General features: G+C 42.8%; 2 protein-coding genes across 3 annotated transcripts; both read left to right on the forward strand.

Annotated features, from left to right (window-relative positions):
• The first annotated feature begins 41 nt into the window (after positions 1-41).
• card11 (caspase recruitment domain family, member 11) lies at positions 42-19762 on the forward strand. Its single transcript, XM_079565080.1, has 25 exons — positions 42-148; positions 5776-5968; positions 6090-6227; positions 6324-6500; positions 8039-8187; positions 8268-8447; positions 8908-9054; positions 10118-10243; positions 11063-11272; positions 11373-11525; positions 11609-11678; positions 11763-11923; positions 12430-12542; positions 12673-12713; positions 12794-12917; positions 13034-13235; positions 14415-14541; positions 14641-14881; positions 15435-15519; positions 15620-15715; positions 15800-15914; positions 16028-16210; positions 17591-17712; positions 17799-17914; positions 19211-19762. The coding sequence occupies exons 2-25, from the start codon at positions 5776-5778 to the stop codon at positions 19413-19415; spliced, it is 3474 nt and encodes a 1157-aa protein (XP_079421206.1). The 5' UTR covers positions 42-148; the 3' UTR covers positions 19416-19762.
• Positions 19763-20587: 825 nt separating this feature from the next.
• On the forward strand, positions 20588-27299 carry chst12a (carbohydrate (chondroitin 4) sulfotransferase 12a). 2 transcript variants are annotated; one of them, XM_079565086.1, is made up of 5 exons: positions 20588-20846; positions 22457-23140; positions 24217-24369; positions 24478-24657; positions 26156-27299. In XM_079565086.1, exons 2-5 carry the CDS (start codon positions 22769-22771, stop codon positions 26699-26701), a joined length of 1251 nt encoding a protein of 416 aa, XP_079421212.1. In that variant the 5' UTR covers positions 20588-20846; positions 22457-22768; the 3' UTR covers positions 26702-27299. The 2 variants fall into 2 exon arrangements, with proteins under 2 accessions (XP_079421212.1, XP_079421211.1); XM_079565085.1 differs by having other exon boundaries at positions 20588-20817.
• Positions 27300-27320: the final 21 nt, after the last annotated feature.

The following is a 27320-nucleotide window of genomic DNA, read 5'->3' on the forward strand; positions in this document are numbered from 1 at the left end:
TGGTGTGTACATTAAAACCAACCCTATGTGCCCATCAGGGACCCACCTGCAGTGATCCCTATAGGCTCACTGAACCTGGAGGATTGCCCTGAACACACCGGGATTTGTGTGACCGGCCCATGGAAACAGAGCCCGTTGTCGTCTGAAGGTACAGTGCCTGTTGTTTGTGGCAGAAAACAGTTGAGGGCTCAACTTTTGGTGAGTCAGTATTGTGGTGAGACCTTACTAGAAAATGGTGAGGGGCCGTTTTAGTGGCAAAGTGACTAAAATAAAACTTTTTGGGGTTACACCATGAACAGTATTGTAAACTGTATCAAAAAAAAAGAAAGAAGAAGACAACACAGAGCAACTTGAACCAAGGACTTGATGTCTTTCAGCCCAGTTATTCCCAAACCTTTACTCTCACTGCTTGCAACTTTACCAGTGGACACGTCAATGACACCCATCTCAATTCGGTAATTTATGCTAACTTTAATAGTATTCTTTTGAACACTTACTGATAAATTAAGCACTAAATTGTTATGCCATCATTTTGAATTCTTGTTGGACCTCTTTTATCAGAAATTCTTGGGACTGACTGTGCAGCTTTTTGGGACCAAATTTGCATCTTGACCCCAAAATTGTGAAATACTGATTAAGAAATTCCATTTAAAGCTATGTCTTTGAGCAAAACCAGTAGTGTTTATCATTTGACTTGGCTTTTTCCATTACCTTGTTCTTCACAAGCTTTATTATAACACTTTACTTGCATACCCATCTCATCCGTGTTGTTACTGCTCTTGTGTCTGTAGTTCCTTTTAATGAATCCACTTGAAGAATCTGCCCCGCACACCCAACATATAAAACATGTTGATGAGTATTAAACTGTCACTGAACATACATAACTTCCACAAACTCCGAAAAGATTAAAACAGTCAACAGTCACCTTTGGCGTAGCTCAAACCTTTCAACTACACCTTATTTCATTAGTTGGTGCAATAGAAGTCAGAGGAACTGAAACCAAACCGAAAACCAATAGACGGCACAATATTTTGTAATGTCCGTATCACAGGACAGACAAACAGCAAACGTTTTCCATTCCACCAACTAGCTTTGAAACAACTTTACTGTAGTCCTGGATTTTTTTCCTTCAATTCTTTGGCACCTTTTACTGTCCCAAAGTAACATTGATATATTGCAATTCTGTGTTTTAGTAGAAGAAGTCACATATCAAAGGTCCTATTATCCGTTATTCAGGCTTTTTAAAAATATGTTTAGACAATGCAATGTTTCCCTTTCTTTTCTGAACTTTTCCTTTTCTTCTCTTAGTTTCAAGTGATTTAAATGACGGTAGAATAGCTCTCAGGTATGCTAAGACGAGTTTAAAGTTTTGTGACGGCGATTAGGCATCCCTCAGGTATTCATGAAAAATGTTTGCACCAGAAAATTAACAAAAATGTGTTTACAGGAAGTCTTCGGGTATGTGTCTGAACTCTAAACAGATAAGTGTATACCGATTCAAGGCAATCAAACGCGTGTCTCTTTTTCCCCGTCTTGAGCACATTGTATAACTGCAGCATTAGACAGCAACAAGATAAGGCCTTGGAGCATAGCTATTCTTACGCAACTAATAACTCTCACAGACAGGTCTATAAAACAATAAAGCTCCTCTTCTCGTATTCTAGCACAACCTTTAGCACATGGTTTGCATGGATTTACTTACAGCCTGATTTCTTTACCTACCGGATCTACAGTATGTGGTAATGAGTGTATTCTCTCTATACTATCATATGTTTAGCTAGACCACAGATAATATCTGGAATAGTGTAGGCTGTATGCAAAACAGCAGTGCATAGCTTTAAGGTGAGCAGGTTAGCTTACCTTAAAGCTATGAGGTTAGCTCGTTCACTAATATTGATTTGTCATACCCTGGAATTTTCCTCCATTTACAAAAAGAGTGATAAAAGAATGCCAAATTTGTATTTTTACTCTTGTAGCTTTAGCTTTAGGTCACTGGTTTGTGAGCTTTTCCCAATGGACATTTATCTCAGTATTAAGTACCTGAGGCTGTTAGAAAGAATAGAGCTCTTTTGGGACATTATTCCAATGCTCAAAATTCTGTGGGAACAAAAGTTAAACAGATTCCAATTGCAAAGTGTTTATGGGTTGCAATAGATGTTCCTGTCATTAGCACATAGCAAGCACATAATAGGTTTTATAAAGCTCATAAGTATGATAAAAAGGTGTGTTTTGTTGGTGAAAGATACCTCAAAATTAGCTGAAAAATATTAAAACCTTAACGTTGAGTTTGAGCGTTTTCTTTGCTATGAGCAGGACATAACCGGATGCTTCTCTATGGAGAATCTGGTCGCAATGATTTCACTGCAGCTGTGATTTCACCTTGCAGTAACTTACTTACAGTACCTCTCGAAAGTACTCATACACCTTGAACTTTTGCACATTTTGTCATGTTTACAACCCTTAACATAAAGATTTTATTTTTATTTTTTTACTGAACGTTCACACACAAGTAACAGACAACTGTGAAGTGAAAGCGAAATGATACAAGATTCTGTTATTTTTTTTAAAATAGAAAAGTGAAAAGTGGGGCTTGCATAACCCCTTTTTACTGCAATAACAGCAGAAAGTCTTTTGGGATCTGACTCTACAAGATTTGCACATGTAGAGACTGACATTTTAGCCCATTCCTCTTTACAAAACAACTCCAGCTCTGTCAAATAAGAAGGAGAGCGTTTGTGAACAGCAGTTTTCAGATAATTCCACAGATTTTCAATAGGATTTAGGTCAGGACTTTGACTGGGCCGTTCTAACACATTAATATGTTTTTATTGAACCATTCCATTGAAGATTTATCTTTGTGCTTTGGGTCATTGGCCTGCTGAAGGTGAATCTCCGCCCCAGCCTCAGTTCTCTTTCTGACTCCAGCAGGTTTTCCTCCAAAATGTCCCCATATTTGGCTCCATCCATGTTCCCAATTATTCTTACAGTCTCCCCAGTCCCCGCTGAGGAAAATCAGCCCCACAGCATGATGCTCCCCCCCGCATATTTGACATTGGGGATGGTGCACTCAGGACGATGAGCAGTGTCAGGTTTGCCCCATACAAAACGTTTTGCATTTGGGCCAATCAATTTTTGTCTCATCTGACCAAAGCTCCTTCTTCCACATGGAGCTGTGTCCTCCATATGACTCTTAGCAAACTTTAAACGGGATTTCTTAAGGCCTCCTTTCAATAATGTCTTTCTTCTTCCACTCGTCCATGAAGGCCAGATTTGTGTAGAGTACGACTTATAGTTGTCCCATATACAGATTCCCCCAGCTCAGCAGCAGGACTTCACAGCTCCTCCAGAGTTATCTTGGGGCACTTGGTTGTATTTCTTACTAGTGCTCTCCTTGTTCAGTTTGTTAGTTTACGTGAACAGCCGTGTCTTGGTAAGTTTGCAGTGGTGCTTTACTCTTTCCATTTCTGAATGATGGATTGAACAGTTGCTCTGGGAGATGTTTAAATCTTGGGAAATCTTTGTATAACTTAACGCTGCTTTAAACTTCTCCACAGCTTTATCCCTGACCTCTCTGGTGCTCTTTGGCCTTCATGATGTTGTTTAGTGACCAATACACTCCGACCACAGCTCTGAGGGCCTAAAAGAACAGCTGAAATTATACTGAGAGTAGATTATACACAGGTGGCCTCTATTTAATGGTTAGGCCAAGGAGTGAACATTCTGGAGTTATGAGGAATGTTATAAAGGCAATTTAATGCACTCAGTATGAATACTTATGCATGCCCCACTTTTCACTTTTCTATTTCTTGAAAAATAACGGAATCATGTATCATTTTGCTTTCACTTCACGGTCGTCTGTTACTTGTGTGTGAACGTTCAGTAAAAAAGTCAAAATAAAATCTTCATGTTTAGGGTTGTAAACATGACAAAATGTGCAAAAGTCCAAGGTGTATGAATACTTTCGAGAGGCACTGTATTCAAAGTTGGCCAAATCAAAATGTGAATTGTTTTCCTTTAGATGAAGCTGTATCAGGTTAGCAAATAAAGTGTGGTTTTACCGCATTGTGCCCCGGCGTAAAGTGAAATACGGAGATGCTGTCATTTGTCAAAGATACATTTGAATGGGTGTCTGATAAGGCCCCACAATGGATCATCCAATCCTTCTTATCTCAGTATTAGGTATTGCAGTCATCTCTTTTTGTCAAGGCTGGGGTTGGCACTGACACTTGTGGTTTGTGATCCCTTTGTAGCTGGATAAACAACACGCATTTCTCTTGCCACATTGTACGATATTTCTAAAACGGGGAAAGCACAATGGTAGATTAGCCTCACGAGTTACGACCGCAGGATGAAGCGAGCAGTAGAGAACACATTTTACAACTTGCATCTGCTGTGAAAAAGAGGAAGCAGGGATGTTCTTTCTCGGTAAAGAACTCTAAAATAACAGAAGAGGAAATGTGTGTGTGGTTTCTGGGTGTGTGCGTGTGATAGATAGACTATAGACTTCTGCTTGTGTGCTGTTCATTATCCTCAGTGACTGTGGTGGTTTTAGCCAAAATAATAGCGTCTGTGTTGAGCCGGGTGTACGATTTCTGCACGGGCTGCTGCCGGAATGCACAACGCTCTAAAGTCAAAGAGATTTTACTATCCAAATCTGAAGCTGGAGACTGAAACCTTTTTGCTCTCTGTTACAGCTAGTAATGAGGGCTGAATGATTGTGGAAAAAGAACTAATTGAAACTTTTTGACTCGTACCACGGTGCACATTCCTAACACATTAACAGTGACTGATATTTGAGAATTGTTAAAAAGGGTTTGCGTCTCCGCAGGGTCGCATTATCTCAGCTGCGACCTCTATAAACATAAATCCCAGCTTTGACCTTCACATTGATAGAAATCCATTGCATTATTTTGGCAGCACTTTTTTGTTTTAGCTGCAGCAGTAGACATGTCGTCTGGATTTGCCTGGCTGTTGACTTATGTTACAAAGAAGGATTATAACTGGACTCCGCATGTCAAACAGCATGCAAATACCCTCTGAGTACAGACAGTGTGCATTGTGGGGCAATGTGAGAAAAGGGAATGCAAAAAGTATGAAAAGATTGATGCAGGGGTGGATAGACAAGAACTCATTCATGAGTTTTACAATGGAAGAAGGTGAATGTGGGAGTAAGCGTTGGCTGTTATTATGTTTTACCAAGTTAGTTTATTACCTGAAAACAGCCACAAAGGCCTTTTGTGTCGGACTGGTTAAAGTCAAGGTCACTGGAAATTACAAATTAAAAACTATTCTGTGTCACTTTTACTTGAATTGAAAAGATGAAAGCACTTTTTAGGCACTGTAAGTGAGTAAAATAATAATACTTCCCACACACTGCCAACCTTGCAAAAATAGTTTATTAGGATTAGGTCAACGTTTCAGGCCAAAAGAAGATTTTTTTTTGCTGGGATTTTCCCTCATCTCCCACGCACCTACCTCTAGTAATTGATGTGCGAAGTTTCTCTTCTATTTAGGCACTGTAAGTGAAATTATATTACAAAATGAATGCCCTGTCAAGCATTGAAATTACAACTCAATCTCGAAAGGTCAAGATTCCGTTCACAATGCACATTTGCAACACGTCCGGGCATTATCATTTCAGAGACGACTGAAAAAGGATCTGCCCACCTAGTGCAAAAACATTTTGGATTTCAGATTGTTTGTAGATAGGAGTTTGAGATATTCATATGAACATGGTAAAATGTAAAACACAAATCATCCCTCTTTGTGTGTTAGATGGAGAATGGTCATTCGACTTCTGAAGGGGAGTGCTTGTGGGACAAAGTGGACTACAAACGCAATGAGCTTTGCCGCAGCATCTCTCCCTCCAAGCTCACCCCCTACCTACGCCAGTGCAAGGTCCTGGACGAGCAGGACGAAGATGAAGTGCTCAACTCGCTGCGCCTGGTGTGCAACGCCAACCGCACAAGTACGTACAAAACCGATGTACATCTGAATGCCATAGATGAGGGTTCGTAATATTTTAGACCTCACGGAAACCTCTCTGAGCTATATTGTATTAAATCTTTAACCTCTGATTTTCCCATCAGGCCGTCTGCTGGACATCCTCCAAACCAAAGGACAGAGGGGGTACGTGGCCTTCCTGGAGAGCCTGGAGTTGTACTATCCTGAACATTACAAAATGGTGACAGGGAAGGAGCCCACGCGTCGCTTCTCCACCATTGTAGGTCAGGCATCTATAAACCTCGCGACTGCGCCCATGATGAAATTGTGATTGCATATCCTCATCCTCATATCCAACTATCTATGGCCTGCTGTTATAGTTGAGGAGGGCCATGAGGGGCTGGTGCACTTCCTAATGAACGAGGTGATGAAGCTCCAGACGCAGTCCAAAGTCAAGACCTTGCAGCAGGCCGAGCTCCGGAGCAAGAATTGCACTCTGGAAGACGAGCAGAAGAAGCTGCGGCTGGCCAACCAGGAACTACAGGCCTTCCAGCAAAGTACGGACCCTCGCATTATCAATATTGTTTCTCAACACTTCAAAAAGAGATTATAGATCAACTAGCAAACTAGATCTATAGAGAAATAGCGAATAGTGATCAATAGAAGCATGATTTGGTTGGCAATCAGCTGTTTGTAACCGTGCCTATTTGAATATAAATTAAAATGGAAGCTCAAATGAATGGACAAATAAAATAATAGCAACTCTGTCGTGATGGGCAGAGTTTCAAACAGCTGATTTGCCAACCAAAATGACCGAGGCTGAGACAGAATATACATTGTGCTCCAAAGTTTGGGAAAGTCCTCCAGTATATGTGCGTGTACCCAGTGAAAGTACTGCACTCACTGCCATTTGCGTGCATGCTGCACCACAGAGGTCACTCGGTTAAGAAAATATCATCTGCTTTATGAAACTAGAATGCGTGTGGTACATTTAAATGCTTTTCCAACTTAAAGGAATAGACCACTGTTTTTACATACTGAGATATGTTCTTACCTTAGCTTAGACGAGTTGATATGTAGCTGTTTGGCGTTAGCATTTAGCCTCTCCTCCTCTCCTCTATGTGTCCATATTTAAATACGGTTACATGATCACACAAAATCAAACATGTCGATTTTCTAAGCGGAAGAAAAAGGGGAACTATATTGTAATAATATTGCAGTAATATTACTACGCCTATATTACTATATTGCAAGGCGTAGTAATATTGTAATATAGGCGTAGTAACAGTTACATATCAACTCGTCTAAGCTAAGGGTAAGAACATATATCAGTATTTAAAAACGGTGGCCTATTCCTTTAAATTTGCAAACATCATTGTTAGGCATAGACAGTAGAATAGCGAAGGACAAAGTGACGGTCGCTTAGTGTTCAGCGCAGGCTAACTGGAGCTCGTTCATGCTTGGATTTTGGAGCCAGTGCAAACATAAAAATAAAACTTGTCAAAGGAAAAGAAAAATAGGACACTGTTGTCAAGACACGTGGAGGACAGAATGACAAGCCTGTGTTCAATAATAACTTAAAGAGGCAAAAAGTTTTAATCGAAAGTACATTACAGCAAGAATCGTCTGGAGCCGACACCCATTTCCTATTAGGCTTCAGCACCCGATAGCTATGCTACGTCCATGTTTTTCACAGTCTTGTGCTTATAGTGCTGGGTTTTGCTAACAACTTCACAATACAATGCATATCCTGATTCAAGTGTATCTCGATAGAGTATCCACAATACATACTTTTAGAAGAAAAACAAAGAAAAAAGTTCAGTCTTATATTGTAGTAGTCAGTGTGCGTGCTGTGATATTCTCTGAATAAAGTGTGGGTCAAACAAGCATAGCAATTAGATTTTTTTAAAGTCATCGCGTATTACTATACAGGTGTGTCGTTATGTTGCGTGCAAAGTTCTCCATAAGGATATGATGCCAATATGACATATGCCTTAGTCATTTCCCATAAAGTCAAAGTGAAACTGCTGATTACACCTAAGTCAATATTGGACATAGCTGATGCTCATGTGATGACCTTGTGATTTAATATTAGGGTTCAACAAGTTAAAAGAGGAACGAAATACCTACAGCGATGAACTGCTCAGAGTAAAGGATGAAAACTACAAACTGGCCATGAGGTACGCGGCCCTGAGCGAAGAGAAAAACATGGCGGTGATGCGGAGCAGGGATCTGCAGCTCGAGGTGCAAATGCAGTATACTCGCCGACTGTCTGTCTATTACAGCGCATTATATTGACAACATTGATTGTGCAATGCATACAGATTGACCAGCTGAAGCACAGGCTGAATAAGCTGGAGGAGGAGTGCAGGATGGAGCGCAGGCAGAGTCTGAAGCTGAAAAACGACATCGAGAACCGGCCCAAAAGAGAACAGATCCACGAGCTGGAGAGAGAGAATGAGATGCTCAAAATCAAAGTGCAAGAGCTGCAGTCCATCATACAGGTACGTCCAACAGGCATGTTCATATTAGAGGAATGTTGATAGGGTAGGATCATCAAGTAGGATCAAGAATGTTATGATATCATTTCAGATTGAGGAATCCAGTCGATGGAGATTAGCTTTGTGTTTTTGTAACCAGTCAATCAAATTCTCAGTTTGTGTTATATTAGCATTCAGTATTGTGATGCTATAGTACTTAGTAGAGTCCCAACAGTTAACTAACCTGTCCTGTTTACTTTACTGTTTTGGCCAATGTTACAGACATTGAAAGGATCAGGCCATAACACTATAGAAATCTTGCACCGTCATTTTAAAGAACCATAAATGCTTGTTGTTGGTGTGAATAAAAAAAATCAAAATGGGAACATAGACTGCCATGTCATCCTGAAACTAAATGACTAAGTGACTTCCGGCTGTTTGTAGACCTCTGCGGTTGAGTCCCCTGTCTGTGTATGTTTTGCAGCCTGGCACAGTCCCTGCGTCTGACAAAACCATCCTGGACATTTTGGAACATGATCGATTAGAGGCTCTGGAGGACCGGCAGGACTTGGTGAACCGCCTCTACAACTTGCAGGAGGAAGTGAGGCAGGCCGAAGAGCTACGGGACAAGGCGAGTCAAATACAAATGATTTACCCTGATGATGCCTGCCTAAGATCTCAGCCACCTAGGCATGTTCTATAGTAGCAAAGGTTTTCAAACAGTTGTCATATGGATAAGAGGGAAATAGGCGGAGAGCGCGTCTTTGGAACACACACTTTTGCGCAGGTGCTCTTCTAGGATCCAGGTACACAGATTCAATGTTTAGAGAAGAAAACGATCCGAGGCACTCTGACTTGAGTAAAAATCCTTTTGTATTACTGGAACATCACTAGACCGACGCGTTTCGACCAAGTATAACCAGGTGGTCTTAAATGGTGAACCATGTCACGTGAGTGGTCACATGCACATGGGTAACAGACAACTCCGAGCAGAGAAGATGCTTCTGCATAGTACAAATTACATATTAAAATTATTATAAAAAGGGAGAGAGAGAGAGATATACGAGATAGCACTCACGAAAAATGACAGCAAGGATAAAAAATAGTACTTGCTGCCAAACTGTAGTGAAATTGTCATATGGACTTGAGGATGAAATCCTGTATTCATAACCCTCCCCCGACCCAAACCACAACAATCTTAACAGCATGGCTTTGTTTTGAGCTTCACACGCTTCTTCAGGTATCAGGTGTCAGAAGTTTATTTGTTGTAGGTGTTGGTGTTCCTCTTTAAGAAAATAGTTACTGTATGTTGTTTGTAATATACACTGCCATATACATAGGCATGATATATAACTTGCGTCTGCATTCATGTAGATGGGGAAGTGACTTTTTGCACCTTTTTGCAGAAAACCACAATAATCATTTAAGTCTTGATGATGTTGATGCTGTGGTCGTTTCTTTGCATCCCCCCTGTAGCTCCCCCTCTTCCTGCACTCTGCTTCATCTTTCTTTTTGATTTGCCCTTCGAATGCTGTCTAAATATCTGCATGAGAAGTTTAGAGAGTTTTTTGACATCTTCAGAATTGACAAAGCTTATTGGTTGCGCGACAAAAAAAACAACCTAGTTCTGTTTGAAAACCTTTGTTCTGATGATCTTAACGTTGGGCTGTGTTGGTCTGTTTTGCGGCTTGCAGTACCTGGAGGAAAAGGAGGAACTGGAACTCAAATGCTCCACCCTTCAAAAAGACTGTGAAATGTACCACAATCGAATGGACACCATCACCATACAATTAGAGGAAGTGGAGAAGGAGCGGGACCAGGTGCAAACTCACACAAAGATACTTTATTATTTCAGGAAGTAGTCGTTCTTTCTATTGATGCTATCATGTTCAATTCTGCTACTGAAAATGCTCAAATTACTATTTTTAATTCTAAAAAACCTGAAGAGAAACCTGGCACATTTATTACTAGAAGCAGGTGCGTAGGAGATGAGGGAAAATACATACATGAGTACCCAGCGTACATGAGTAAAAATGATACACACCCTGCCAAACCCTGCAAAAATAGTTTATTAGGATAAGGTCAACGTTTCAGTCCTAAGACCTTCATCAGGCAAATTATTCTTAAAAACCTACAATCTGGTGCATTTAGAAGCAGTAAAAATGATGGATAGACTCAAAGAGACAAAAGCAGTGATTGAAAAGATTCATTGACATATTGTATGTATATTTTTGATGATCAGACCCTGGCAGTAGACACTGAGTATGAATTAAAGTTAGTATGGATGGGCAGTTAGAGTGAGTGATGTCCTCCCCAGAGCCTGGACACTGGTTGTGGTATGGGAGACTGGTATAGGATGCAGTGGGGACAAGCTGTAGATAGAAGAGGCGGAGATGGGGTGGAGGTGGCTCGCAGCACAGCTGGAAATCAGACGAGCCATGGATGCTGGAGGCTTAAAAGCAGAACCGAGGGCGATGATTGGCTGTGACCAAAGTGTGGCTTTGCACTGATGGGAGATAGGTGATGCTGAAATTAGTCTCCCAGGTTGAATTTACGCCAACGTTTAATTTCCATAATAATGAGTAGTTCAAAGGGAACCCGCTTTGCACTGCTGTAATTACATTGGATGCTGTTTCCAGGCATTCCGAGCCAGAGATGATGCGCAGCACCAGTTCTCCCAGTGTCTGATTGACAAGGACAAATACCGGAAGCAGATCAGGGATTCGGAGGAGAAGAGCGACGAGCTTCAGATAGAGATTGTCCACAAAGACGCCAAGATCATCACACTGGAGTCTCGTCTGCGCCGGCTGGCCAAGGAACATGGGCTGGACCAAATCGACAAAACCTCTGTACTATATTCATTGCTCTATTCTTTTTTGAAATACTTTTGGACACAATACTGACCCATAATTCATTTTGCCAAATGTCCTTCTCGTTGTTTTTTTGCAGAGTTTACCGAGAGACTTCCCGCTAAAGAGTGTTTTAGAGGGGGAGGAAAAGCCGGCCCCGTGCCAGTCAGAATGGTCCAGCGACGATTCCCCAGAGGAGAAGTTCTTTACAGAGGAGCCGCGTTTCAGGCGCAGACTCAACATCAAAGCAATGGTTAATGTTCACTCACGCATGGTTACATCCTGCGGCAGTAACATAATGAGTGTTAATGCAGTTTTTTTACATTTTCCCCAAAGATCCGAGTCAAATCTCCTCTCGTCTTTTGCCGGGACCAGAACACCAATTCAGAAACAACTCAATCTGCAGGTAGCTTTTCAAATATAATAGTTGGAGTGTTGTCGTTCGCAATGCCGGCATGTTGGCTACATGTGATTCCTATTTCCTTGTCAGTCAATGGAGGAGGTTTGCTGGAGACGCCAACCAAAATCCTCAGCGCCTCTGCACCGTCTTCACCCAGTTTTCTCATCTCTCCGACGTTTCCCCCGACCTCTGTCCCAACTGTGTCCTCACTGCCGTCCCCACTGCCCTTGATCGCGGACAGACCAAACCTGGTGAGAACCTGTGTCATACTTGGAATTCTCCATTTAAGACTTAAGCTCGGCTTTTTTTTACGATACTTGGGTTTCGATACCGATACCTGAACTTTTTCCGATGCTTATACGAAAATATTTGTCATCTAGAAACAGAAAACAGAACAATAATGTGTGGAAGACCCGCAAATTAACAATATCATCTCCATTGTGAAGAAATGTGTGAAAAATAAGGAATAATTTGAAGGAAAAAATGCAGGGAAATTGGGAGAAATTGTGGCAGAAAAAGGAAAAGAATTGTTTCAAAAAATGGGGCAAAAATTGGGGAAACAAGAAAACATTTGGGGCAAAATAAGGGGAAAAAATTGGGTGGGGGATGGTTGGGCAAGAATCATCTATTTGAGCTGAACCAACCAAGTCCCTACCTGAGCTTTTTTCCTGATGCCTGGTTCAAACCCTGGTACCGCCTGTCCCTAATGTCACCTGGATTAAAATATAGACATTTCTCTGTGAATTCGTCTCTTCAGCTGCGCGGCCGTAATGACAGCATCTTGTCCACACACCCCGAGCCGCCAGACAAGGCCTCGCTTTACCGAAGGGAGAAGGAAAAGGAGCGTGACTTCTATCCACGCAGATACAGGTACAGATACAGTGTCTACACAGCATTGCAAATAAAATGCAGAATTACTTAAAAATAGAAAATAACTTATTAACGTGTGTTTTAATCAGTTGGGGGAAATGGCTGTCTTCTTTTTTTTTATGTCTTACAGTCATTCGGACTTTGATAGTGATACCCTGGAGACGGAGTTTGGTAAATACTCTCCATAAGTATGATCTTACTTGGTTTATTTCCATTCGACTCCTACTCTAAATGTCATTGTTGTTTTTTAGATGACGAGGTCTATCAGGGCCCCGCCTCTGTGCACTCGTCGTCCTCCTCCCATCAGTCAGAGAGCATGGACGCGTATGACTTGGAGCAGGTCAACACTATCTTCAGGAAGTTCTCCCTAGAGAGGTACAACAAAGAAATGGATTTGCTGGAATTTAGTAATGCTTTATAAATGCTTAAAAATATTTTTTATAAGATGTCACAGCAGATTCATACTGACTTATTTGGGGGTTTTTGTGCAGGCCGTTTCGCCCCTCTCTGTCCTCCATCACTAGAATGAGCTCCACTCTGAAGCCCGTCCAGGAGGTGTCTCTGCTCGGTGACAACTTGCTGAAGGACATCACACTGGTCGGCGGCAACGACAGCGGGATCTTCATCTCGTCTGTCCAGGCGGGCTCCGGGGCAGAGAAGGCGGGGCTACGGGAGGGACACCACCTTCTAATGGTGAGCTTCTCTTCGGCTGCTTTGGGGAATAACAAGTCAACATGTTCTTGACTGCAGGGCGGCATGGTAGTACAGAGGTTAGCGCTTGTGCTTCACAGCTACAAGGTCCGGGTTCGATTCCCACCTGGACGGGGTCTTTCTGTGTGGAGTTTGCATGTTCTCCTGTGTCTGTGTAGGTTTCCTCCAGTTAGTCCGTTTCCCCCTACCACTAAAAACATGTACAATAGGCCAGGATAATTGTGCGCGTGTGCGTGAATGCATGGTGGTGAGATGTGTGCAGTCGCAACAGTGTTTCTGTCCATGTCCCCCAGGGGGAACTGAAGCTAAGGTACAAACGTAGCTTACCACCACCAAGTATGGAATGAATGTGTAGTTGTCTCATGTAAAAGCGCTTTGTGACTATGTCTGTGAAAGGCGCTATATAAATAAAGTTCTTGTTCTACAGAGAGTCAACATTTTGGCTGCTTGATAAGAGAAGAAATAATATACTGGTTTTGTGATAATCATTTCACCACAAAAAAGCAGCACATTCCATTTCTTGATTGTATTTTGTTCAAACAATATTTAAAAAAGACTTAACCAGCTTTTGTACATTTTGAAGTTTCCGTGCTCTTTGTTTTAGGCCACATAAAATAAGATATGTAAATCTGATTCAGATGGAAGAGGCCTCAGTGATTTTTGCGATATATTTTAACTTTTTGCAATGCATCACATAATGCATGGTGTATAGTTTTGTGTACAGCACCTAAATCCTGTAACTGTATTTAAGTTTGATGCTGGAAATGTTGAAATGGTCAGTTTACATCAATAAATGGAATTTATCACTTTGGAATTGAATTAAACTATGATTAAAGTGATAGTCTGGAAGGCAAAATGTATCACAAATTTTATATAAAATGTGCAAATTTGCCACTTAGTCTTGCATTCTGATGTATAGTCAGTAATAATATATATATTATTTTTTGTAAAGTCCCTCCTTCCTGGATCTCAGCAACTAATGAGAGTCTAGTATCCTCCCGCATTGACCAATGAGACAAGCTTTTCCTGTGAACTGGCCTGTCAGGTTCAATCAGGAGGAAATTTACAAATTTTGTTCTCTCCTCGCTTTGCAAACTTACAGACTATCACTTTAAGAGCAATGCGATTAAAATGGGTCTGAAAAGAACTCTCTGAACCTAGTTGGAAGGGGACATCCGAGGAGAGAATCAAAGCGTCTCTTTGGACACCAGCACTCAGGAGGAGGCTCACTGGACACTACAGCACTGCTCCGGCCCAGTCAAACTGCACTACAGATCCAACAATGATGGTATCTCTCTTCATTATTGATTATTGACAATAAAAATATATATTCGCAAATAGAAGCAGTCGTGGTTGTAATACACTGTACGTCCATGTTGGCCTCCAGCGTACCGGCGTCTCCAGAGGGACATCGCGGACGGCACGGTGGCCTCTGGCGACTCCTTCTACATCCGGGTCAACCTGAACATCTCCAACAGCGAGAACGGCTCCCTGAACGTGCGCTGCGACGAGGTGGTGCACGTGTTGGACACCCACCACCAGGAGCGCACCGAGTGGCTGTGCGCCCGGGTGGACCCTTACACGGGTCTCGACCTGCCCGAGCGAGGCACCATCCCCTGCAACTCCAGGTCAGCATCATCACACTGATTTGAAAGTGTTTTTTTGCACCGATGTCTCAATTATTAAACATTGTATAGAACATTATTTAGTTCCTCTGCAGACATTTGTGTGGGTTTTGCCAAAAAGGAGTGACTTTATGCTTTAGATTTGGTCGTTGGAAACACTTCTATCCAAAGGGAACTTCTCATACCTCTATTTATGGCACTTATTTTCTTTTGCAAATTTGCTCAACAAGCTGCTTCGCTCTTTTGCATTGATCCAACTTGTCTCACAGAAATCACAGTCTCACATCTCTTTTGCCTTGTTTAGTCTTGCAGTCTCTTTGGAATGAACATAAACTTTGGAGAAAACTACGAAATGCGTAACTCATAAACAGATAATATGTAGAATTTATTTAATCGTGGTCGTTGCGCCTGACTGGTGGTGAACTTCCTTTCACATCTGCACATTTTCACACATGGCTTTGTTGCATGCCACGAACACTGAACAGGAAGCACTGCTGTGAAGACAACTTTCTGTTATTTACTCAACAATATACAATGTCATATTTTACTTCTTTAGGGCTCAGCAGCTGCTCCTGGTCAAGATACAGAAGTTGGTGTATCGCGGGGGGAAGGAGGAGAGTGATATCAGCCGCAATGCAAAAGTAAAGAAACCTTTTATAGTGTCATGACCATAAAAAGGATGTCAGGACTTCAACCCCGTGTTTTATAATCATGTGAATCGTGTGCATTGTTTGTGTCTAGAACAATTTCCTAGCAGAGGAACCGAGTTCCTCATCAGACCCTAAAGCCAGCCCTCGCTTGTCCAAAGCCAGCATCTTCCTTACACAGATAATACAGGTGATGACCAGGAACAAGTCGAAAACAAAACAAAACACACAACGTTTCTCGTTAAAGTATTGTAAAACTCTGCACTTTTTGTAGTTTGTTAGCCGGGTGGATATCAAGTACAAGCGCATGAACAGCAACGAGCGTGTGCGGCTGGTTAACTCGGGCGGCACTCTGCCCAGACAAAGCTTCGAGATGCTGCGATCCGAAGGTGAACACAACAGCATTTCTCTCATTATGCGCAGCTTCAATAATAAAGGTGCGCTGAGATAGTGTCTCCTCAGCGTTCAATATTAACACTATCTTATTACTTCCTGTCTCCAGACGCTGCTGACCCAGACAATGAGTTCAGCCGGAGCTTGAATCTGATTCCTTACAGCCCCGTCACCCCTCAGAAAACCCAGAGGAGGCGACCGGTCCTGATCACGCCCGTCGCTTTAGCCAAAACCGTCATCAACAAAATGCTGAACACGTCAGGAGCGGCGGACTTCAGCGGCTGTAAACCAGGTGGGTTGTGCAAGGGAGGAGAGTATTCCAGGAAGAAAAAAAAGCAATGTGAGGATTTAGGTCGCGTATTGTGTTGAAGTGAGGTGTAAAAGTGTAACGGTGTAACTTGAGAGACCAACAGGGGCTGCGAGAAAGATGGCCTACATGATAATGACAATGACGACGGGTGGTGGAACGATTGTATTATTTCAAATGACTCATAATACAAGCCACATAAAAACGTGCCAAAAAACAGAGAAGTCAGTTGACACAGTGAGTGCCGCGCTGTTTTTTGGATTTAGCTGGAGACTGCCAACAATCCAGACCATTTTTCATGATATTTGTGACACCACAGCGTATTCTGTGTTATAGCTATGGACACATGCTGTGGCTCGTTTGAAAGTAGGTGAAAACCGTGTCATTAGTGCCTCGGTTCCTGTGCAACACGTATGAGGCCGACTGATAAAAAATATAGAGCGATCTGAAGCACAAGGTGTGGAGATTGTTGTTCTGTGCAGGAGAAGCCTCTGCTCTCACTTCTTCCTCCCTCTCTGACCACCACGCTGCTGCAGGACCGATGGGCAGGGCATTGAAAACACACGATGAACTAACTAGGGGCATGTTCATTTCTGTTACGTTTTGATTAAATGCCCAGATGAAATGTCCAGATCGTGACTTTTCACAAGTTGTTGATCTTCATTCTTCATTCTGTTCATCACAGAGCTTCCAAAATCACTCATAAGGTGTATTACAGTGTCTAGTTTCGTAATAATTTTTGCAAAAACGCACTCAGCGTGTTAAGTTTTCTGTACAACACGTATGAGTCTTTTCATGATGTAGTTTGTAAGTGTTGCCTTGAGGGTATAAGCTGTAAATATACACCACATTGTCGGTGTTATCTGCTCTCGGGCTTCCTGTTGAGGTGGCCCTAATGGCCACCTCATTCATCCTCAATATACGTTATAGAAAACATTTCGATATGTCAGAACTGAAATGAATGCGTGGTCAGAGCAGGGTCCACTGTAAGTTTCTCTTACAGACTATCACTTTCAAATGTTTTCTTCATGATCTACCAATAGGACAAAGGAAAGAAAAGGGAAAGCCAATTGCACGCCTCCACTGCACTAATGGTTTGATGCACTAGAATGAACTGGGCACACATTATCCAAACAACAGTGCGGTTTTAGTTGTCCCAAAACTTTAAAGGCCATGATCCCTAGGAACTCCACAGCAAGCAAGCAGCCAAAAAAAAAAAAAAAAAAAGACTACTGTTGTGAAATGCAATGTGTTGGTGCACCCATAACACAATCCGCATTACTTTACTAACAAAAGATAGAACAGCACTATAACAGAGTTGCAAAAACAAATTATTCGTATTATTTCATTTTTGTCGTTTGACAGAGACCTTCACTAAGGACGAGTTCCAGCTCAAGCAAAATATTGAACCTTTCATTCATTACACAGAAAAACAGGCCATGTATGAATGCATCACCAGAGAAAACATTGAAGATGTCGCTGCAAAGGTGAGCAAACAGAGGCTCTCAAACAGAGGTACAAAGTGGTCATGAAGGGGATAAACATGTGAGTACCCTTTGGTGCATATTCTCAGGGTAAACACTGTCTGGTGGAGGCCGAGCTGAGCTGCGTCAAAGATCTTCTGAGGAGGGAGATCTACCCCATCATCATCTACATCAAGATCTGTGAGAGAAACATCAAGAGGCTGAGGTTGGTCATGCTCGAGGCAAACAACAGATAATAGCTAAACATTCATTTACAGTGAACTCCATATTGCTTTGGAAAGGTAAAAAAATAAAACGATAGATTTTATTGAACTCCAAAGCGCTACTGCCATCTGTGAATGTTGTTAGAGTATATGACAAAAAGATATTATTCAACTTTCGACCTTCCAACTTTACTTCTCTTTTTGTGTAATTGAAATGGTTTATATTGTCTTCCTAGTTATAAACTGGCAAACAACACACTTCTATCTCGCAGAAATAAACTTTACAACTGTATTAAGTCAAAGATATAAGAGCCTTTTAGTGTCAATTTGCTGGACCGCAGTTTGTGACTGCAGGGAAAGTAAGGGGAAGTGAAAACAAGGGGGGCAGGGCAGGGAGGAGAGCAAGTTCAGCTTCCTGTCTGCCTAGTGCACATGTGTCAGACATGAAGAGATGATTTAATGTGGTCCTTTAATGAGTGTGAATTCCTGAGCATGCCCCAAAAAAGTTAGTCTCTAGCTCATCCCTGTGCGGAGTTATGGATTTTTAAAGAAATAACCAGATTGCTCATTCCAGCCACTAGGGGGCAGCTTAAATTTGAAAAAGGAAAGAATTCCACACGTGTCCAGCAGAGGGCACTGACATAGCAAGAGATCAGGATACAGACAGCATATTATAGCCACGTGGTAAATGGTCAGTCTGCCCCAGGGCGGCTGTGGCTACAATAGTAACTTACTGCCATTGAATGTGGAGTGAATGAATAATGACTTTATGTAGCACTTTGAGAAACATATGACACAGATATTTATGAGGCCACAGTCCTTTACAATATTTGCGGCCCGCGACCCGCTGTGGGGGCTGAATTTCAGCCCTCGACCCAAACACTTACGACACCCCTGACCTAGTGGATGAAGCTGTTGTTCAGTCAGCTGGAACTGGCCCAGAGACTCTTCCCAGAATGCAGCACACTAAAGAGACGGGTGTGTGGGGTGCTGAGGGCTTTGTGTAAATGTCCTGAAAGGAGGGGAGAGGGGCACCGATGACCTTCTCACCTGCTCTCACTATGCACAACAAGCTCCTAAAGCAGGTTATTTTGGGATATTTTATTCAAACTGATAACACCACCAAACACCCATTCGTGTTTTCTATAGAATCCCAGTGAATCGGCTGACGTACGTGTGGTCGGTGTTGCCAGTCCGCCTCCTGATTTCAGTGTTATCTCTTCTGTGAAGAGCCTCATGAGCTGGTACTGCACGTCACTGCCACCGTAACGCTTCCTTCCTGTTTTGTGCCCTAACAGGAAGTTGCCCGTGCGCATGGAGACGGATGATGAGTTTGTCAGGCTGTGCCGGGCCAAAGAGAAGGAGCTGGAGGGCATCCCCTGTCTGTACGCCAGTCTGGAGCCCGACACCTGGACCGGGCTGGACGACTTGGTCAAGGTCATCAAGGAGAGGATAGTGGAGGAGCAGAAGAAGACCATCTGGGTGGAGCAGGACTTGTTATAGAATCATATTGTGTCATCTTTATCAGGGCTTGACATTAACTCCAGCCAACTCGCCAAACACTAGTTACATGAATTTAGAAATACTTGGATCTTTTTTTTTTTTTTAGTAAACACACACTCTAAGCCTCGTCATCCCATCATTTTCTTGCATTATAGTGGTTCTCAAACTGTGGTATACAGGCTAAATGCAGTGCAGCTAGTTCTGTCATGAAGTGACAAGTAACATTTGAAAAAGATTGGCCCCAGTGAGCACAAAAGTTCATGTCAAGCCCTGGTCTTTATTCTTATTTATTCTTTAACCTCTGGAGATTTATTGCAAGCTTATCAACATATATATTTTTGTATATTTTATTTACAGTAAATAAACAAAAATGAAAAATAGCTCTTGGAGTTTTTTGTTGTTGTTGTTGAGCCTAAGGCACTTTTTTCATTTTTCTTTTTTTATGATACAAGGACCTCTGGTGGCGCAAACATAAAATTGTCGCAGCAGCGTAAACGGGATTTATGATGGATGTTACACTTAAATCTATAGTGCATTAAATGTTATACTATTGGGCGTCATTTAACCAGATGCTTTAATATGAACATGCGCGCGTGGCAGAAGGGGATTTGCCCTCGCATCTTTTTTAGGGCACCATTTAATCTGTCTCTGTTGTGCACACAGAGGTAACACGAGCCAGTCTGCTGTGCCTACATTTCACTGTGTGTATGGCCTCGACAGTGCACATATTTATATTTCTTTTACTCTACTTTTCTGCGTGTATAATGAGCAAAAGAAAACGCCTGCTTGTGCTTCATCTTCGGGGTCATTGGTTACAGACATTGAGGGTGATATTTTATGAGCATCTTGTGACACTGATTGAGAGCAGATGACGCGGTGTCTGCCCGTTTCTCCAGTGAATCAGCCAGACCAGTGCAGAAGCTGATGCCAAAGTCTTCCACTAATCTCACAGGGCAAAAACAAACAAACAAAACAGCACCATTTCTCAACTGAAATAGACACGCGCCACGTTTCTTCTCTAATTGTTCTGCTCTGTTTTGGGGAGGATGGCATTTGTTTTTGTTTTTTTGCAGGTATAGGGCGGGTTATTTTGAGCACTCTTCTCCTCTCCGTGGGGAGCCCCCGCAGAGCCGCGCGCACAGATCGCAGCGAGGCAGAGACATGTCAGCATTAATCATCCCAGAGAGGAGAGGTTATGCAGGATTTGACCCAGAAAAGTGAATTTTCCCCTCACGAGCACACTCACTGAGCTGCACACTCTCTCCCCGCACAAAGCCCGTGCTCGCTAAATCTCGCGGTGCTTCGGCGATCTCCCGTTTCATCTTGGGAGAGGGAAAGAGCAGCAGCAGCACTCGCATCCCAGGCGCCTCAGCAGCTGACGCGGCGCCGCTCTCGGCTCAGGGTAACGGGGCTGCTTCACCAGTGCGATCCGTGAGTTACCTCCACGCCTTTGACCTAGACTGTGTGATTGTTTACGCCTCGTTGTGTGGGACATTTCTGCGCGTCGCTTTGTTTGAAAAGACTCTTCGTCTACGCGCTACACTCGGGACACACTACACGCTGAGAGAGAGAGAGAAGCGGCGCACTCGCACAATTCTACATTGTTTTGCTGCTCCCCAACTTTGAGCGTTTCCGTGACGTAAAATGTACCCGACACCGCCGCTGGTTTTAGTGAATGGAGACGCACGCAGACAGCTTCACCCCCCCCACCCCCGGTGCAGGAGGGACAAGCCGTTCCCGTGGTTCCAGAGAGCGGAGTCAAAGGCTACATTGTGTGTGTCCGCGCGCTGGCATCCGCTCGGGGTTTTGGAGGCTGCAGCGGGCAGGACGGTGACGCTACAGTGTCTGCGCACCAGCTCCCCTCTTTCTGGTCACTATACACTGTTTACGCACCTGGCGCTTTCCACGCGCAGTTGGCGCCTGGCGGGGCTCCTAACGTAAACAAATTGGAGGTTCTGACCTCTCCGTGCCTTTTAAAGAGTAACCTCACACAAACGACGGATGAGATGAAAACTGTCTACAGTGAACAGCCAAGGTTTCAACTGATGAAACTAATAATGATAATAACTAAATAACGAGGGTATTACTGTGTTATAAATGCACTAATGGCATATTGAAAACTAAGCAATACAAATGTGTTCTTTCCAAATGCTTCTGTTGCACTTTTATAACACTTGGGAGTAAATACTGGCCTGCAGATGAGGCTGTGTGTTCCAGCGAGTTCCTTTTGAGTCTCAATAGGTTCATTTCATTCAGCCAAAGTGACAGCCTGTAGCATCTTGTGGCCTCAGGAAAAAAGGGAAACAGTGTGAGCCGTTGCATGACAGGCACCCGATTTAGAAACGCGCTTGACTGAATGGAAAGTCACACTCCACTGAAAAGAGGAAGTGTGAGATTGTGGCAAAATAAGACAATAAGTCTTCTATAAAGCCATCACTGGCTTATGGGAGCTGTTTCAGAATGCAGCTGGTGCACCGGGATACACAGTGTGAGCTTGTTCTGGATGGAGTTGGATATTTCTGCAGTGCTCTTGGGTTTCACACATACCTCCAAAGCCGACCGACTGTGAAGGCATTTGACAGCGATGTGTAATGTTGGACAAGTGTGTTGCACCGGGTTGCCGTCTTACTCTGCAATTTAAGATTATTTTTAATATATAGGCAAGCAATTGTTCATGTTCCAGCCTGAGTTTGTGGTAACTACTATACTGTGCCTTTCCATACCAGTCCAAGGTAAAAGGAGTCGACTATTGAGTGAAATAATGGATTATCACGCAATTATTAACACGTCACAACAAAAATGACTTCTACTATTTTACTGTGTGTTTTTTAGACCTACATTTTGTGTGCGATCAAACGACATACATATCGGAGCTTTCCCGCAGTATTGACATGCGTGTTAATAACCGTAGGATCATTTTTCCTGAGCTGCACAGGGCTTATATGACCGGTGTCGTGCTCTCGTGCATTCTGAGAGACCCTGTGTTAACGTACTGAATGCTTGAATTTCTCCAAAGTCAGTAATGTGTATGTTTTCCACAGGGGCTGCAGCAGTGAGAGGTGAATCCATGGATGGCCACTTCTGCACTGCACCAACATCATGACAACCTGCCCCAGACCGCCGCACAGCATCTTTGTGTCGCCATGGTGACAGGCGGTGTCCAAAGCCTTGACACTGTTGCCATGGTGACCGTGTAGCAGCGACACCCTTCCACCCCGCTCCGTCGTTGTTGTTGTTCACTCAAAGCCAGGTGAGGGTCCCCAATCTGCTGCCATGGCGACGGCGTAGAGATGCCCCGCCAAGACAATCGTGTTGCCATGGTCACCCTGTAGCTCGCACATCTGTTAGTCGCCATGGGAACGTCCAAGATGCTGCGCGCGTTTGTTGTCTTGGGCTCTCTCTTCATGATCCTCTTCATCATCATCTACTGGGACGATGTCGGGGCGTCCTATCTGTACTTGCACACGCACGTCTCGCCCGTGCCCAAGACCCCCGCGCCGCCGCCGCTGCCGCCACAGAAACCCAAAGCGTCGCAGATGCCCTCCTTCCTCTCCGACATCGATGCCTTTGTCAACCAGTTTTTGGAGCCAGGAAGTGACGAGCCCACCGACCCTGCCCCGGCCGATACGGGCAACCAATCGGAGAAGGCGGAGGAGCGCTACGTCCCACGACAAGAGTGGAAGGTCCACATGACCCCGATAGCACCTGAGCTCCGGGATAGACAGGTTGGTTTGATAATTTGAGCTTTTTTGAATTTATGTCATTTCTCTACTTTTGATTTTTATTTATTCAAAAAAAAGAATTGCAAGATTTAGCAGAGGGCACCTTGCACTTCCCTTTTTATGTGTGCTTAGGTGCATAAATGAAACAGAAATTAGATTAATGTTGCAGCTCTAAATTGCACATAAAAAGACCACAATGGTTCTCTACATAAGACCATGTATTACCTAAAAAAGTAATTGCAGTTCTTGCAATTTGCTAATTAATATAATTTAAATTCAATTTTGTTTATTATGCAGCCCTATGTAATGTATGTTGCCAATCCCAGAGGTGGGTAGTACTCAGTTACATTTAGTACATGTACTCGAGTAGTTTTTTCATACAGTACTTTTTACTTCTACTTGAGTAATATTCAAAAGGTAACTGTTCTTTTACTTGAGTAAAAAAATAGTAACCCGTGCCACTATGAGCAAATATTCAAGTGACAAATCTTCATTTTGACACGTAAAAAAACAAAAATAATGAAATGATTTGAAAGTAACGTTACTCTTACTTGAATAAATATTTTCTACCCGCCTCTGGCCAATCCTCAACAGGGTCTGTGTATCTCTGCATGGCTTTCAAACACTATCAACATTACCAGTTTTTGTTCATCTTCCATCAGCAAAGATGAACCTCCCTCATGCAGTGCTAGATGAGCATGAATTGTTTTGTCATTTTTATATAATATTTGCTTATATACAGTAATGGGATTACATGTCTTCCACAATCTCCAACCGTCTACAGATTTGCATGAACTGCAACTGAAAATGTCAGGTCAGGTGAAAAATGTTTAACTAAAGTAAATAGCTAACGATTATCTGTAATGTGTGCCATCTCAGAGACTTAGTTGCTACGTTTGGCTCCTTGGACCCAATATGTTTAAATGGAAGAAAAAGCTAACCGTTTGAACATGAGCTGACATGACACACTCTGTGCTGCTTTAAGGCCGTTTTGCATTATGAACTACTTTTTGGGGATTATAGGAACAAGTCAAGCCATAAATCCTCCTATCAAGCCTTTTCAAATGTCACATCCACAGGAACAGAGGCGCAGGATGCTTCGAGAAATATGCACCAACGACAGCTTGACATTTGCTGGCAAGAACCGCTCCTTCGACGACATTCCCAACCAAGAGCTCAATCACCTCATTGTGGACGACAGGCACGGCATTATCTACTGCTACGTCCCCAAGGTACTCAAATGCCTGTCTTCTTCACTCCGACAGTTTTGTTTTGAAACTCTCCCGGGGATGTGTGTGCTGTAGCGTGAAATGACAGTGGAGTCTTTGTGCCCGCCGCAGGTAGCGTGCAGTAACTGGAAGCGCATCATGATCGTCCTGAGCGAGAGCCTGCTGCGTGACGGGGTTCCGCAGAGGGACCCGCAGGCCGTGCCCGGGGAGCTGGTCCACAACACCAGCATGCACTTCACCTTCAACCGCTTCTGGAAACGATACGGGAAGTTTGCCAAGCATCTCATGAAGGTGTGTTCTCTTTACTGTTTTCAGATTATACACAAAAACAAGTGACCAGGTTATTCCATCAAAGGGATTTGTTCTTCCCTGATGGCTCGTTTTTCAAAATGACAATGCCACATGGAGCTTAAAATCCTCAGCTTTGATATTTTACGTTTTATAATTTGAAAATATTTTTCTGTAAGAGAGACACATTTATATGTCTCCTACAGAGACATATAAGTATGTCACTATATAAATAGTAACAATGCAGGCAAAAGAGCTGGTGAAAATCTTGACTGGGGCGCCTCCTGCTGGCAACTACAGGAATAACTTTTAAGGTTGGACGTACGGTGTGGTGAGCAGCTCCAGCAGACAGTGTGTGATAAACACACTTCGAGCACAGAACGGCTCATCATTGGCAATTTTGGATTATGGGCTTTAAAAAGTGGAGGGCAGTGTTTGGGTTTGAATAATGATGCAATTGGTCCAGAATGAGGCGCTGACGCCATAGAAGAAGAAACAGCTAAATGTTGTGAAATACTTCTCCAAGTCTGTCTATGATGAGGGAACAACAGTGCAACATGGTTTAACCTCAAGAAAGTTGATTTTGCATTTTTGATTTTATCCACTTTGAACATTGTTTTTGCGTTTTTTATGAAATATTGGATGATCTATTTGTTTTGTGTGTTTTTCGTCAAGTTATTCATTTTTTAAATTCTCTAATGTTTTTTTTTAATTTTACTTTTTTTTTTTAACTTGTCACAGCTTTTATGCAACACACACAAAATAATGGAAAACAGAAAAGAGCAGGGCTAAAGGGCGACATGCGGCTTTGGAACAGAAATAAATCTTTGCACAAAGTTCCAATCTCTCTCTTGTGTATCTGATCTCATCATATTGGCAATATACATTTTGCCGGCACTGCCTCCTCTTCAATTAAAATCGACCGGCTGATGCAGAATGCGCAGCCCATTTCACAGAGGCGCAGAAAAAGATAGTGAAAGGTGGAGGTGAATGTGATGAACTAAATTTAGTGTTGAGTGGGTCTGTCGGGTGAATGTGAAACAGCCTTAGGCTTAGTTTTTGTGTTGCTTTCACCACCTCCTACTGTTTTAGATCATAATGGTATCTCTTGACCATGACTTTCGCTGTATATATTAGAATAAACATAATAGAAGTATCTGAAAACAATTAATGATTCTGCAGCTAATAAAAAACTTCTTAAAATATTTAGACTAATAAGTTTTCAACTGCACCTAACGGCACAAGATGGTCATTAAGCATACAGAACTGAAGGTTGTTGCGTATTCCACACATGCAGTTTATTTCCAAAGTCGTCAGCTGTAAAAGTACTTCCCTGTAATTGCTACCTTGGCACTAGTCTTCAGCTAATGTTAATTTATGATATCAGTGTGCTATTATGGGGGAAGCGCTGTGCAATGATTGCCCTAAGTAGACTATAATTTGGATCAATTGCCCATTTAATGCTATGCTTTTGTGCCTCGCATTTATTCCCCCCTCCCAGGTGAAGCTGAAAAAATACACCAAGTTCCTCTTTGTGCGGGACCCGTTCGTGCGACTCATCTCGGCCTACAGGAATAAGTTTGAGCTGAGCAACGAGCAGTTTTACCAGCGCTTCGGACAAATCATCTTGCAGCGCTTTGCGAACCAGCCCACCCCCCCTGCACACGCTGACGAGGCCTTCTCTCAGGGCATACACCCCACCTTCGCCCAGTTCGTCCACTACCTGCTGGACCCCCAGACGGAGAAGGACATGCCCTTTAACGAGCACTGGAGGCAGGTGTACCGCCTGTGCCATCCGTGCCAGATCCAGTACGACTTTGTGGGCCACTTGGAGACGGCGGATGACGACGCGGAGCACCTGCTGAGGCTGCTCAAAGTGGACAACGTGGTGGAGTTTCCCGTGACGCCCAGAAACGTTACCAACAGCAGCTGGGAGACAGACTGGTTCCGCACAGTGCCCCTAGAGACGCGGAGGAAACTGTACAAGCTCTATGAACCTGACTTCAGGCTTTTTGGCTACGACCGGCCGGCGATACTCAATGAGTGATTCTGCAAAGTTCAAGTTTACCACTGATACAAAATGAGGAACAGTTGTTGGGTATTCTCTGCAACCATGACACTTAAAACAGCCATTTTATCATTTGAACTAATTAACACAGTATATTTCAACATTTTCATCATCATTGAATCAGTATCAAAACACTGTAGCTATATTTTATATATCTAACTACACACATACTCAAAATACACTTTTAATTCCTTACTCAGCTGAAAAGCCAGAGCCTTCCATTCTGAGTTAGGTGACTGCATTTGCATTATGATCACAAAATGCTGCCAATTTATGACATTATTTTGACCTGAATAAGCAAATTCTCTGTTCACTATATGTTCTAACGTGCAGGTAACATAATATAACATTATATACGATTCATGTGCAGCATTTAGCTCATGTAGCACTTTTAAAAAGTGACAATAAATAAAAAACTGATCTGGTAATAAATGAATTGGCCAGCCCAAATTTATGCTTTGAAAAGTTATTTTCTCTGTCTGCTAACCATTGTCAGCACAATGTTCAGCAGCATACTTATGTTCTTTATAACAACTGGAATGAGTCGTTTTCCAATTAGTTTCTTTCAGTGTTAAGGCGTCTCTCATAAAACGCACCG

The sequence above is a fragment of the Gobius niger genome (assembly GCF_951799975.1).
Source record: "Gobius niger genome assembly, chromosome: 10".
Taxonomy (NCBI): Eukaryota; Metazoa; Chordata; class Actinopteri; order Gobiiformes; family Gobiidae; genus Gobius; species Gobius niger.

Bases quoted from the DNA above. Each gene is read 5' to 3' on its own strand.
- card11 (XM_079565080.1), top strand. From the start codon at position 5,776: ATGGAGAATGGTCATTCGACTTCTGAAGGGGAGTGCTTGTGGGACAAA. The intron at 11,273-11,372 runs GTACTATATTCA...GTTTTTTTGCAG, and splicing joins ACCAAATCGACAAAACCTCT to AGTTTACCGAGAGACTTCCC. The intron at 11,924-12,429 runs GTGAGAACCTGT...TCGTCTCTTCAG, and splicing joins TCGCGGACAGACCAAACCTG to CTGCGCGGCCGTAATGACAG.
- chst12a (XM_079565086.1), top strand. From the start codon at position 22,769: ATGGGAACGTCCAAGATGCTGCGCGCGTTTGTTGTCTTGGGCTCTCTC. The intron at 23,141-24,216 runs GTTGGTTTGATA...TCACATCCACAG, and splicing joins CTGAGCTCCGGGATAGACAG to GAACAGAGGCGCAGGATGCT. The intron at 24,658-26,155 runs GTGTGTTCTCTT...CCCCCCTCCCAG, and splicing joins TTGCCAAGCATCTCATGAAG to GTGAAGCTGAAAAAATACAC.